The following is a 14,048-nucleotide window of genomic DNA, read 5'->3' as shown; positions in this document are numbered from 1 at the left end:
AGCACTATGACTAAACAGTGTCAAATTAACAACAGAGGATATTAGAGGATGGCATGGGGCTGAATCACTCTAGCACTGCACTCATGACACTTTCTAGTGGCCAGTTGCAGCGTAGCATTACCAGAATGCCTGGATGCAGCCCGCCTGTTCACTCTCATGTCCAGGGAGCTGTGTGGAATTGGTCGAGAAAGAGAATATCAAGTCGATTGTGAGGTAATAAAATCTGTGTTTAAATGCTAAAGCAGCACAAGCTCACAGAAAAGCTGCATTTTTTAATTTCTTTATTTTCACATTTCTTTATACTGGGCCAAAATTTGCTGAAAAAATAACGGCGTATGAATGATGCACACCGATATCAATGTGCAAGCTGGCCAGCAACTTATGGCGAGGAAGAGATGACCCGTGAATTGCTAATCGCCACAAGTTGCTGGATGATTTGCGCCGCTCTGCCGTTAGCTCCGCGAAAAAGACATCTTGCACTTAACCTCACCGTGAGTTTCATGAAGTTGTTGCATTTGCACATTAATTGCCCTTTAAATTCGCCACAGAAAGTTAAGTCTGGTAATTAATACCGTTGTTCTCACCACACTGTTATCAGCGCGCACTTCCAGCAACTTACAGAGCAAAACATTTTTGAGCTGAAGGGCGCAGGAAAAAGTCTAACTAAGCGGGCATGCCGTGAGACGCCCTGCTCCAACAAAATCCAGCACATTATTCCAATAACAACGATTGCCTACGATTGTAATACCAACAGTTTTTAAGCAACTCTTACATTAGAACATAAGAAATAGGAGCAGGAGTGGGTCATCCGGCCCCTCGAACCTGCTCCGCCGTTCAATAAGATCATGGCTGATCTTCGACCTCAACTCCACTTTCCCGCCTGATCTGCATATCCCTTGATTCCCCAGAGTCCAAAAATCTATCGATCTCAGCCTTGAATATACTCAAACACTCAGCATTCACAGCCCTCTGGGGTAGAGAATTCCAAAGATTCACAACCCTCTGAGTGAAGAAATTACCGTGACGCAGACTACGGGGTAGCCAGTAGGTGGGTTGGGAGTTTCTTTTGCTTTTGCGGTGTCGTCGTACATCAGGAGCGAGACGACCTGAGGGACTGCTGGGAAGGTGACATCGGCCACACTGTCCATTTCTTCGATGTACACAATAGCTTTGCTCATCTAAATGAGGGGGAAATTTAAAAAAACACAGGCACAGTCACCTATATGTAATAAAAGAAAGTCAGACTCTGATTCAAATGTTCCCTCTGAGCAGCAGGAACACAGGATAAGTAAAACTAATGCGATGGAATCCTTTACTTTCACAATACACCGCATCATTTTGGTCACAATAAAGAACAAAAAGGAACAACAATCACAAGGCATGTACAGGAAACTTCACAGTTCCATTCTGAAGACATTTGGAAACAGAATATAACAGCTGTTGAAAGCATCAAATGAAATAAAAAGATATCACCATCAAAAAATATTTTAAAGTAGTCTGCCAAACTGAATAACTTTTATAGTTCAAGGCTGATGAACGTTAAAATAAACAACTGTATGATCACACAGTGAAAAATTCTACTGTGCACTACATTTAACTCACGGGCAAAGTCATAGTGGGCATAGTACAGAAATTACTGTTGAAAATGTGATTATACGAATGCTTAACAATAAATTGTCTTTCTATTGCACCTTTAACGTAACAAGACGTCCCAAAGTACTTCACAGAAGTGAAATAACTGGAAAATGCTCAAGCTGCTATTTTAATGGAGGCATTAACCCAAATAAAATAAGTAAATGTGACCCTGTCTGTGGGATAAATGTAACAAATAGATGAATTTCAAAAAAGTTTTAAAGGGAGTATGTTGTACATTTACTGCGGTCTCCCCAGACTTCATAAAAGTGAAAAGACATGAAATAATCAAAAAGGGGATTATAGACAAAATAACTGCTCCCATGCTTCACAGGATGCTTAAAAGGAAGAAAAAGAAGTTGCGAAAACAAAGCACATTAATGATTGCTATGATTTTAGGCATAACCCCAATTTATCTCACATGCACTGTACCAAAGCGTCACTTAATATGCAAAATCGGAGTCGTTTTCCGACTTCACACTCCCACCGGGAGCTTTGTCCACTGGCAGCACATGTGGAAAATTCAGGCACATGCATTGCATTGTTTCCCATCCATTAAATTAATGGTTGGAGAATCGTGCATCAAAGGCAATAAGAGGTACCAGCAGGTGAGGCTCACCACAGGGAGCACAAAGTTGGGAAATTACTCTTAATATCTGGTAATGTATTATTGCCTGAGTTCAACAGAAGTCTTTGTTTCTGTAATTAGCTCAGTGAATTGGCACAAACACTCTTATATTTTCATCTTTAGACTGTGGAAGAAGAAACATCATGGAGTAGAATTTCCAGGGGCTCCACAATCACCCACAGTAACTTCAACAGAAGACAGGTGTTAACCCCGGAAAATGACATAAACGGATGTCTTAGTTGTTTCTCTAGCATTTCCGCTGATCTCCTGCTGAAGTTACTGTAGGAGATCGAGAGAACCCCCACTGAAATTACTGATGTGTATATCAGGCCGTGCGACTTAGCCTATAAACTACAAACCATTAAAAGTTAAAATTAGACTATAACGGAATATCAGCAGATTTTACTTGATTACAGAATTTTTAACCTAAAGCTGCTTGGGTACAAAAATAATTAATGATACAACTCTCCTAACTCAATAACTCTCTTAGTAATATTAAATCTGAACCAGTGTCCGCAACATAAAACTTATATGCGAGGTTTCATTTAACAACCACAGGGTTTCCATGAGACATCTGGACACAGGCTACAGTACAGTGATGCAGGAATAGTTGGAGACATGCTGCCTGAGGGATACCTCTCATTGCCTCTGAAGTTCAAAACTGGGATATAGGAAATCAAAACAATGGGCACGATTTTTACATGGAGCTGGGAAGGGAGTGGGGTTGATGGGGGGGGGGGGAGATAATCGGATTTGAAACCCAGAAGTAAAGTTGGCAGGTTGCAGTCTGGGATTGCAACCTTAATGAAGGCAATAAATTTTACTTCTGGGTTTAGCACCCGGCAGCCAGCCTGATTGACAGGCTGGCTGGCTGTTGGGCGGGAGTCAGAGGGGAGGGAGGGAGAGATCATGGGCTGCGGAGGACATGGGGCAGGGGGGGACCATGGAGGACATTGCGGGCCGGGAGGTGATCAGATCAGCAGAAGATCGGAGGACGTTGACTGAAGATCGGAGGATGTCCGGAGGCGTCGGAGGTATGGAGGGGTCTTGACCATCAGGGAAGAGGTCGGCCATTGCGGGGGCGACGGGCATCAAGAGGGGTCGGCCAATGCTGGTGGCCGATCTCATTAAATGAGCTTATTGGGCCTGGAGGAAGCACTCCTGCTCTTCCTGGCCCACAAACAGTGCAATAAAGGCACTCACCACATGGATCCGGCCCTTCCCGCCTGCTTTCAACTGACAAGAATCAGAAGCGATGGGAGACCTGTTCAGGTAAGGTTAAATTTGTTTCACCTTTATAATACACAAAAAATTAAGTGCCTTAAGTGTTTAAAGTACCTAAATTACCCCTTTAACTATCGGCTTGTCAGCTTTAAGTGGGGATGGGACCTCCGGATTTCTGTCGTGTGCACACATCCTAACACGCCTGGGTTAAACCCGGAAGTGGGCCCATTGGAGCCGGGATGAGGTCCCGCTCCAAAAATCAACTATTTTTACTGGTCACCCGCCCCCAACCCACCCGTTCTTTGGGGTTAAAATTACCCCCAATGTCTTCCATTGTTGAACAAAGCTTATCAAATTAAAGTCATGGGACTAGAAATTTGGGTGCCCCCGTTTTTGCATATGCAAAGGATCTAATGCCTGTTTCAGGTGTGGGCACTGCACAACAATTTTTTTGTCCTTTTGGCAGGTGGCGCACTTCTGGCCAGGAACGTGCATGCAGTTCCTGCCCACCATTTGGAGCCTTAGTACGCCCATTAGCATCTGGAAAACAGGCGCTGCATGACCGAATTGCTAGACCATGATATCGTCAACTCCATCCAGGTGCTAGACCCAAAACCATTTCCAAAATGCTACCAAGCCCTTTACCTTAAATTGATTGATTTTAAGCCAAATCAACAGTCTGTGTTACTTGTTTTGCAATCAAAATCTACTTGCATGGGGTTAATGTTTTTCCAGTACTATTTTGCATACCAGACAGCAATATGTATTCACTGTGACATTGTAGAAAAGGAGCCAGCAGTGACACAGACTGATGGAGGACTCACATGAACATTTTTCAAGCATATAGCACAGAAGCCCAGCCATCAGCAGCAGTGGGCCAAAGTATTACCTGTGTTTCAGCCACCATGTTCTCATCAGGCTTCAAATGGACAGTAAAAGCTTCTCTCATCTCCCGCTCTCCATCGTATACAACTTCTATCTCTATGAAATGTTCAGTCTCCCCTTCTTTAAACTCGATATCTGAAATAAAAGCCATAGAAATACCAGCTCGTTCTTATTGAATTGGTGATACCATCTGGTCTTCAGGTCTGGTACTTGTCTGCATTAGTCTATATTAAAGATTGATTGCTCTGAAAAGGTCTGGTCACCCTTGGAGGCACTATTTACTTGAGCTCTGTACGGAAGTGGCGCAATGCTGAAAGGCTTCTGACACTGTTGTTTTAATTCAGACCATCAATAGTTACCATCTCACTTGCAACCAATTGGAACAAGTTTGGATTTTGCACACGAAGTATTGGTAATATAGAGAAATATCTAAAACAAAAGCAAAATACTGCGGAGGCTAGAATTTGGTGTCATTTAAGAATATTTTCATTAATTTTACGGGCAAACCTGTTAAAAAGAAAATTTACACTAGGTTGTAACTGGAGCGTTACCACAGAGCGCAAGGAGAGCATGCAGATCCTCTGTTCACTTTCTGACCTTCAGATAATGGATTGTAGTCTTCACCAGAAGTGGCTGAACCATCTTTGGTGTGAACTCGTACAATGGAGACCTTGGATGCATCGCCCAGGCGTAGCACAGGGATTGTCACAATCGTTAATTCCCCAGGTTCTTGAGGCTCTTGAATGCTGTACTTTGTTTCAGAAAATTTTATAATTGGTTCTATTAAAAACAAAGTTATGTGTCAGTCACCAATTTCCTTTCAAAAATTGCAAAGAACAACAGTGATTACACGAGTCAGAAACATACTGTCTCCTTCATCCTTGATCTTGATTAGAGTTTCATTCTGCTCTCCCACAGAAGCCCCAAATGGTGATTCACTTTGGGCTGTTCCAAGTACCAGACGGAACTCCTCTTCCTCTTCATAAACGGTATCGTCCACAAGAGCGACAGTGCAGGACTTCTCAATCTCCCCTGGGTATCAAACAAACAGTGTCTGTTGAAATCTCAGTAACAAACCTGGCCACCACTTTGTAAACCACAAGCCAAACCTGCAGCACAGGCAACATTCAAACTAATATTCAGGTAAAGAATGTTGCCAAAGGAGAACAGCTTTACAAATATTTGTGTCTGAATGCCTCAACCCAAGTGAAGCAGAAACCTGAATCAGTACAATGGGTTAACCATCTAGTTAAATGGACCTACAAGAAGTTAAACACAAACTATCAAATACATTGCACCATGATTTGTTTGTTACACTTACTAAGGCATAACCTAGTAACTAGTAAATCCAAAATTGTTAATACCTACTTGTGAGCATCATCGTGCATCAGGAGTATAATACATGCTGACACCTGTCACCGGCGCAAATACAGATTCAAAAATGTAATCAAAAAACCACAAAGGAATGAAACAGGATATGTTAGAAGTAGCAGATACCAGGGAGTGAGTTCAAGGCTGGAATCTGCAGGGCAGGGTTCAGATGACAGTTATAAACCAATTAAACTTTGCTTTCTCTATCAAAAAATAGTTTGTTGATATGTAATTCCTCCCAGGTAGCCATTTTCTTCTCTCATTTGAAATAAATGTCTCTGTTAAAATAATGGGAAAGGGGATTCATATGAATATATTAAGTGTCCCTATGACAATATTTGTATATCATAATTTCAAAGCATATTTCAGTTATAAATCTTAAAGACACGGGCTTGGGAATTCCGTGGACGTTCTCCCAGTCTCCTGTCTTAACTTCAGTGGGGAAACCACTGGAACCCCCCCGGGAAATGACATTAACCACTGTTAACGCCATTTCTCTGGGATTACGGATGGAGATCGGGAGAACCTCCGCCCCTCCCCACCATGGAATTTTAGGGAGCTGAATCTATTCTTTTTTTTATCCACTTTACATTTACTTTTACTGTCTCACTCACTCAATCTCTCTCTTCCCTCCCCCTTGTCCCCTCCATCATCACATATGATTCTATCCTTCTGAAGGTGGCCAGGCCACCTACTCTCAAGACTCGGTGAATGGCGCGCTAGAGTCTACACTGGGAGAATGGCCCAGGGTGGCTGGTCCACTAATTGTCCCCTTTCTCTCCCTGTGTGAAAGTACTGGGTCTCTATCTGGCGCCTTCGCCCTGATGTTGCACATGGCATTTGAAACTTACTGTGTAGTGAATCACGTGGGCAAACACACGATGCAAAGCTGTGCATTGGAACGCCAGCCGTTGTGCAGTCCACCATCCAAGGAATTTTCAAGGAATTATGCTGTTAATATTGACTACTTACCAGGCAGGAAGGTAACGATGGAGTCATCGGTGTTTGGTCTTTCCTCATAATCACTCATAACCTGAGCGGTGCCTTGGCGAGTGTAACAGCGCACCATGGACTTGTAACTGATGTCGCCACTACGGTACACCACAGCTGTGATCCCACCAGCTTTTTCCTTTCCTGCGTACTGAGGCTCTTTGAACTGCATCTTGGGCACTGAAGACACACAAGAAGGAAAATCAAGGCACTTTCTTTAAAGTGAGAAGAATCAGATGGTTCAGCTGAAAGGATCAGTGAGATGATTGGTTTCTGATTCCCACGCCTCCCCACTTACAGTCAGATGTGGAATCATTAATGGTGACCGTCGTCTTGCTGGGTTCGCCAAGCACTGCATTCATTGGCATACGGAGCACGAGCTCAAAATTCTCAGGCCCCTCGAGGACAGGCTGGCCCAGATCATCCAGAACAGTGACGCGGAATGTCTGCATCATGACGCCAGGGGCAAAGTCCAAGTTTCGGCTGATTCCAACATAATCAACTCCAGCTTGTAAAGAAAAAAAAAATCAGAAAACCTGTATTATTGTGCCTTCGTTTCTCGTATGGTGAATCAAGTTAGATGTTTGATAAAGTCTTCCTTGAGGTTAGTGCTTTGCAGAATGTCCGCTTGGCTCAGTTGGTCGTACTCGCCTCCATATCAGCAGGTTGTTGGCTCAAGTCCCACTCGAGGACTTGAACACAAAACTAGGCTTGCACTTCAATGCAGTACTGAGGAAGTGCTGCATTGTCCAGGGTGCAGCCTTTTGGGTGAGACCTCAGCCATATCTGCCGGTTCAGGCGGACATTAAAGACGCCATGGTACTGTCTGTAGGACAGCAAGGAGTTTGCCCAATGTCTTGACCAAGATTCTTTCCTCAACCAATACCATTAAAATAGATATACTGGTCATTCATCTCATTGCTGTCTGTGGGACACTGCTGTATGCAAAACGGCTGCTGTACTTGCTTACAAAGCAACAGTGCCTGCAATTCAATTTATGTGAAGTGATTTGCGAAGTTTCTGAGAGATATGCTAGAGTGACATAAATTTAAGTTCTTTCTTCTTTCTTATACGCTTCCACATTTGACACAGTTAAAAAAAGATAAATGGGACTAACTTGAGCAATATATAATATCAGCATGGCCTCGCCCCACCCTATCTCTGTAACTTCCTCCAGCCCTACAGCCCTCAGGGATCTCTGCTCTACTCCAATTCTGGCCTCTTGCGCATCCGCGATTTTTATTGTTCCACCATTGGCGGCTGTGCTTTCAGCTGCCTAGGCCCTAAGTGCTGGAATTCCCTTTATTGGATTTATTAGTGACTATCTTATATTTATGGTCCCTAGTTTTGGATTCCCCCACAAGTGCAATCATCTTATCTACGGCTACCCTAACAAACCCCTTCATAATTTTAAAGACCTCCCTTAGGTCACCCCTCAGCCTTCTCTTTCCTAGAGAAAAGAGCTCCAGCCTGTTCAGTCTTTTCTTATAGTTATAACCTCTCAGTTCTGGTATCATCCTTGTAAATCTTTTTTGCACCTTCTCCTGTGCCTCTCCACTTTTCAATTCTATTCCTCTAGAAATGAATCCCAGCGCTTGTTTGTATTTTTTATGGCCTTGTTAACCTGCATTGCTACTTTTAATGATTTGTGAATCTGTACCCCTAGATCTCCTTATTCCTCTACCCCGTTTAGACTTATTTTCCAAGGAGAATATAGCCTCCTTATTTCTCCTACCAGAATGCACCACTTCACACATTTATATTGAAATTCATTTGCCATTTACACGCCCATTCTGCAAGTTTATTAACGTCCAATTTTCCATCAATAATTTCTAATTTAGGACTATTTTGCTCCTTTGCTGAAAATCTGAAATGTAGAATCTGGTCCTGGGACTGAAAATCCATAGTGCATGCCTATTACTAATTCCCAGTTGGAAGAGGAAAAAAACAACCAAAGAGCAGGCTGGATTCTATACCATGAATGGTGCATGGTTTCACTTTGATCAAAGAGCATTACTCTGGTCTCTGTGAAGTTTCACTGGTTGGAATAACAATGAAAAGATAGACTGGTGAGATCAGGTCGCATATCTGTCAGTGAAATTCATCTCCACGGGGAACCTACAATTGACCTCAGTGCCCCTGGGCTACGGAAGGCAACAAAAAAAAATCAACCAAGGTGCAGAATTGCTATACAGTGACCACTGCTGGAAAGAGCAATAGTAAATGCGAGGTGAAGACAGGATCAGACTTGACCGTGATGACCCCCTTGGTTAAATGGCCGGCTGACACTAAGCGTCCAGGTTTCCACATGAAGAATGACCACTTGGGCGAGATAACAGAGGGTTGCTGTAGATGGTGTAGTTGGGGGTTAGGGAGAATAAATTCATCTCCACAAATTCTAACATCAGGCACAAATTGAATCTACAAAATGAATCATGCAACATGGAAAACGTAGCCTGGTAAATTCACATACCTTCTGCCGACGTTGGTTCAGTTTTGCGTGAACGCACAGTGACAGTAGCAGTCTTTGACAGGTCAGTTCCTGTCCTCCAGACACGCACCTCCACATAGCCAGCACTTTCATCGACCTGATATTCTGTGTCTCCGAAGTAGAATGCAGGTTCTGTGCAGAGCAATTGAGCAGAAACAAGAGATGGTGAAAACTTAGCACAATGTAAAGAAAAGGTTCTGAGACCCTTCCACATAACTTCATTCCACAACTGTATCTCCAACGAGCTTGAATGTCATCTTTGATCTAGAAGAAACCTAGATAGTTTTGCAAAAGGTGATGATTTAGGAAGCTACTTATCACACATCCATGTGGCTACAGCATGCTGATGAAAGGAGACTATCAGGTTGCCATCAGCAGTGTCCTTTACCTATCCTGTCTGATGTTGTAATTAGCTTCATTGAATTGGGCTGCCACTCAACTTGTCCATTAAAACAAATAAGTCTGACTGAAGGATATTAAGTGCACGGGAACAATCTATTCGCCCAAGAGCAAAGAAAAAATTTGGTAAGTTCCTCTTTTGAACCTGCCGTCAACTTTAGGATGGGACATTAGACTAGTCAGTTCCCTTCTTCAGACCGGTCTCCTTATCAGTAAGCAAACAAGGTCAATTAACATGAATGAGAGTCTTGCCCCTGACACACCAGCAATAACACCCTGCTGTAGCTGCACACTGATCAATAACTTTAGAAATGCAACATTCAGCAGCAGTGACATCTTCACATTGATTTTTTTTTCTGCTGTTAGTCGGCATGCAAGTTAGCACATGATGCAGTATTAGGTATAAAGGTGTATATTATATACATATCTATTTAAAAGGTATATATTAATGTCCCTTTTGCTTTTTTCCACAAGCCAAGTAACGTCCCTGATCATAGGGTGTGTAGGTTCACCTGCTCTAAGCCCACTCCCAATGACATGCTTACCATCAAATACAATGTACGAGAGACTGGTCAACTATTCCTGTGGGAAACAGCTGGCCCCTACTCCTACCACTTCTGTGCCACAGTAGCTGGAGTTCCATCACACCATCTTACTTAAATGTTTCAAATTTCAATTGGAACTCATGCTGGTCTGCACTTCATTCAACATTCTTGAGTTATAATTTCAGAGTATCCAGTGCAGGCCAATATACTCCGGTAACACACGTAAGTTCTACAAGCCCTGTTAACCTTCTCTCTAGCTACATAACCATTCTGCGCTTGTAAATGGAAGTTCAGAGTAACTGTCTATGAAAAGCACATATCTGCGTTCTAACTGAACAGCTAAAGCTATGGTGTGGAAAGAATCCAGATTTCCCTCGAGTTTCCTAATACTTTTGGTCACTCCATAATTGTTATTTGTTAAGAGATAATTGATGCAGCGATATAGTTTGCGATAATCAGCTTGAGATTGCTTTTGCTTTGGCCAGTTTCACACTATTCCACCTACATGATTATTTCATTCTATATTTACTAAATACAGGGGACAATGGATCCTTCCACCAGGTAAGTCTACATTTGCATTCTGCTGCATTTTGGTAGATGGTACATTTGCTGCTGTTCCTCAAGACTGGGTGCAGAGCAATGCACGGAATTGGTGTGCGGAACTATTTTTGACTGCTGCCCAAAGCACGCTCTCCCAGCCGTGGCTCAGTTGGTAGAACTCTTGCCTCTGAGTCAGAAGGTCATGGATTCAAGTCCCACTCCAGAGAATTGAGCACATAATCTAGGCTAACACTTCAGTGCAGTACTGAGGAAATGCTGCACTGTTGGAGGTCTTTCGGGTGAGACGTTAAACCGAGGCCCCGTTTGCCCTCTCAGGCGGACGTAAAAGATCCCATGGCACTATTTCGAAGAAGAACAAGGAAGTTCTCCCCCGGGTCCTGGCCAATATTTATCCCTCAACCAACATCACAAAAAAAAGATTGTCTGGTCATTAGCTCATTGCTGTTTGTGGGACCTTGCCGTGCGCAATTTGGCTGTGGTGTTTCCTACATTACAACAGTGACTAAACTTCAAAAGTACTTAATTGGCTGTAAAGTGCTTTGGGACGTCCTGAGGTTGTGAAAGGCGTTATATAAAATGTAAGTCTTTCTTTCTTTCCCAATAACAACCTCCCAGGAAGACATGCCCCTGCAATCTCATGGAGGGGGCTTGCAAGCTGTGAAATCATCACGTTTCTGAGATGCAGCAGAATGAGATGTCACGGAGGTGGCAACGCCCATCCTGTAGCTGATAAAGGGCTCGCTGTTCTGAATATCACAAAAGGTATCTTCCATGAAATGCCTCTCCCTTCAACATTAAGAAAAAGAAAACTGTCTACAGAAGCAATAAAGTCACATCTCTCTGCCACAGACTGGTAGTAAAGACTACGAGGTACTAGTAAGAATCAGTCTAATCACTCACAAAAGCGTGTAGAGCTGACCTCAACACTTTTAAACAAAAGAAAACCAAAACAAAGCAAAAAGAAATAAAAGCACTTTTCAACTTAACCCTTAAACTGCTAATTATAACAAGGCTTTTGCTGACCATATTGAATTGCAGTTTATTGAACAGCTTAAACGAAGCTAAACTGACAATGTACAAACCACTAGCTTCAAGCTGCACCTATATGCAGTATATGCCTTCAATCTGCATACGCTGTGTATTCTATTTATATTACATACAGTATTAAGGTAATTAAAATAGATTGGTTACGGGCTCCCCCATTGGTCACTTGAGTTTACCTACTGAGTATTTCATCCACACAGACCAGTTAGGCCCGAGGTTCAATCCCCTGTCCCTAATGAATTGACTGGCCTCAGTGGAATGTTGCTACGATTGCCCTCATTGACCCTGGATCAGGGAGGGAGAAAATCAGCCTACTACCAGCATTCAGTAACCCCTGCTGGAAGTGCAAGTACATGGACATCAGGTGAAGAGAAGATTGTGTTCTGCAGTGATGCCCCTCATGATTGAACTGCTTGCCAACTCTCCCCGTGAAGGTTCATAAATGAACAATGGTAATTAGGTATACCACCAGAGGATTAACGGCCCAAAAATTCTGAGGGCCTGGGAGGGAGGATTCATGACATGATGTCTGCAGGGTGTGGTGGAGTGGATCTTGTGGCTGCAATGGGGGCAGAAACTAGATCCAGCAGTGTCCTGAGGCATCCCACCAGAGCCCTGGCAAGGTGCTGGAATGAAACCCCTTCCTCCCACCCTACCCCCGTCAAGATGGTGGGTCACCAGTAGTGGGCGGGCAGAAATTCTGCTCTGCTCCTGATCGGCACCCCCTTAACCCCCACTCCCCCTACCCACCCCCTTAAAGACTACCAAGGAATTCCTGAGCCAATGTCTTCAGAAGAAGAAAAAAAATTGGCCATATTTTCTTTAAAAAAATTAATGATTATCATCTATCAGTTATTTACTTTAAAGCCCTAATGTTATCCCAATACTTATTTAGGTCATTCATGTGATGTGTGCGATTGCAATGAACAGCTCGAACGAACACTCCAATTGAAATAAGAGGCGGCTATTGTGAATGTTGCTGTGCTTACCATGTGTAAATTTTCTTGTTTTCAAAAAAAGAGACGAGAGTACAAACAGCCTTAAAAGTGTACCTTACCTTAAATGCCTAATCACAGAAATAGTTGCTACTACTGGCCATCTAATGCTCAAGAGATAGAAATACAATCATTTTAAATTATGAGAGTATTGTTTAAATAACTGGGCTCCTTTATATTCTGATAAGTTTAGGCTGTTGACATCTCCGAATAATTTATATTAGCTATCTCCTTTTTGACCTGATCTGTGCACAGGGGCCCATCAGACAAGGTGAAAAGCAATTTCTGCATGTCAACTGCTTCCTGAATTGAGTCCCACAACGTAGATAAAGAACCCATTAGAGCTAACTGAAAGCTTCACAACAGGCATTTAATTGGACCTCACTTGGTTTCCATGACACTAATAAGCCATAAATATTGTTCACATTTGTCAAAATCATCAGTTATATCAAGTACTTGTACGAGGCAGGCATGCAGCCAAGCATGCCACTGAGGCACTGCATCTTTTTCAAAATTATCTGCTTCTATTTACGTGACTATCCAAACATCTGTTCGACCCTGCCTGTCGCTGGGCAACTGGCGGGTAATTTTAGCAAAGATACAGCCTGAAAGGAATATCCTGCAACAATCTTTATCTTGAAACAGTTTAGGTAACAAACCATTCCAAAGGCATGTTTCTTCCAATCTGTCACTGTAGCAAAGTCTTTTTACTGGTGAAAAGTAATGGAAGTCAAATGAAAATTTAAAATGATTCTAAACAAAGACTCTATGTGGTTGCAACTTTACATGAATACCAAAGGGAAAAGTCTCAATGAGCTGACTGTGGCATATTTATATATTAACTATTAAGCTTACTGGGGCAATAGGATGGTAGTTATTTATATTTGAGAAACGTGAACTGACTTGCATCAAGTTCCACTACCACACACATAAATATACTGTCTGGGGAGTGGTAACTAGCAGCCTACCACTAGATATAATCGTAGAACACAGAAGGAGGCCATTCGGCCCATTGTGCCTGTGCCGGCTCTTTGAAAGAGCTTTCCAATTAGTTCCACTGCCCTGCTCTTTCCCCATACCCCAGCAATTTTTTCCCCTTCAACTATTTATCCAATTCCCTTTTGAAAGTTACCATTGAATCTGCTTCCACCAACCTTTCAGGCAGTGCATTCCAGATCATAACAACTCTCTGCATAAAGAAGATTCTCCTCATCTCCTCTCTGGTTCCTTTGCCAATTACCTTAAATCTGTGCCTTCTGTTTGCCAGCCCTCCTGCCAGTGGA

General features: G+C 42.8%; 1 protein-coding gene across 1 annotated transcript in view; it reads right to left on the bottom strand.

Annotated features, from left to right (window-relative positions):
* The window catches only part of frem3 (Fras1 related extracellular matrix 3), a 197,075-nt gene that overhangs the window by 43,956 nt on the left and 139,071 nt on the right, over positions 1–14,048 (bottom strand). The window contains exons 7-13 of the mRNA XM_067982755.1: positions 9,204–9,353; positions 7,029–7,238; positions 6,713–6,910; positions 5,237–5,401; positions 4,967–5,149; positions 4,374–4,504; positions 1,020–1,178 (exon numbers count right to left, since the gene is read on the bottom strand). Coding sequence (XP_067838856.1) covers positions 1,020–1,178; positions 4,374–4,504; positions 4,967–5,149; positions 5,237–5,401; positions 6,713–6,910; positions 7,029–7,238; positions 9,204–9,353 — 1,196 coding nt within the window. The remainder of the gene's footprint in view (positions 1–1,019; positions 1,179–4,373; positions 4,505–4,966; positions 5,150–5,236; positions 5,402–6,712; positions 6,911–7,028; positions 7,239–9,203; positions 9,354–14,048) is intronic.

The sequence above is a fragment of the Heptranchias perlo genome, chromosome 1, assembly GCF_035084215.1.
Source record: "Heptranchias perlo isolate sHepPer1 chromosome 1, sHepPer1.hap1, whole genome shotgun sequence".
Taxonomy (NCBI): domain Eukaryota; kingdom Metazoa; phylum Chordata; class Chondrichthyes; order Hexanchiformes; family Hexanchidae; genus Heptranchias; species Heptranchias perlo.
Note: the sequence above shows the minus strand (reverse complement) of the source record. Positions and strands in the feature narration are given on the sequence as shown.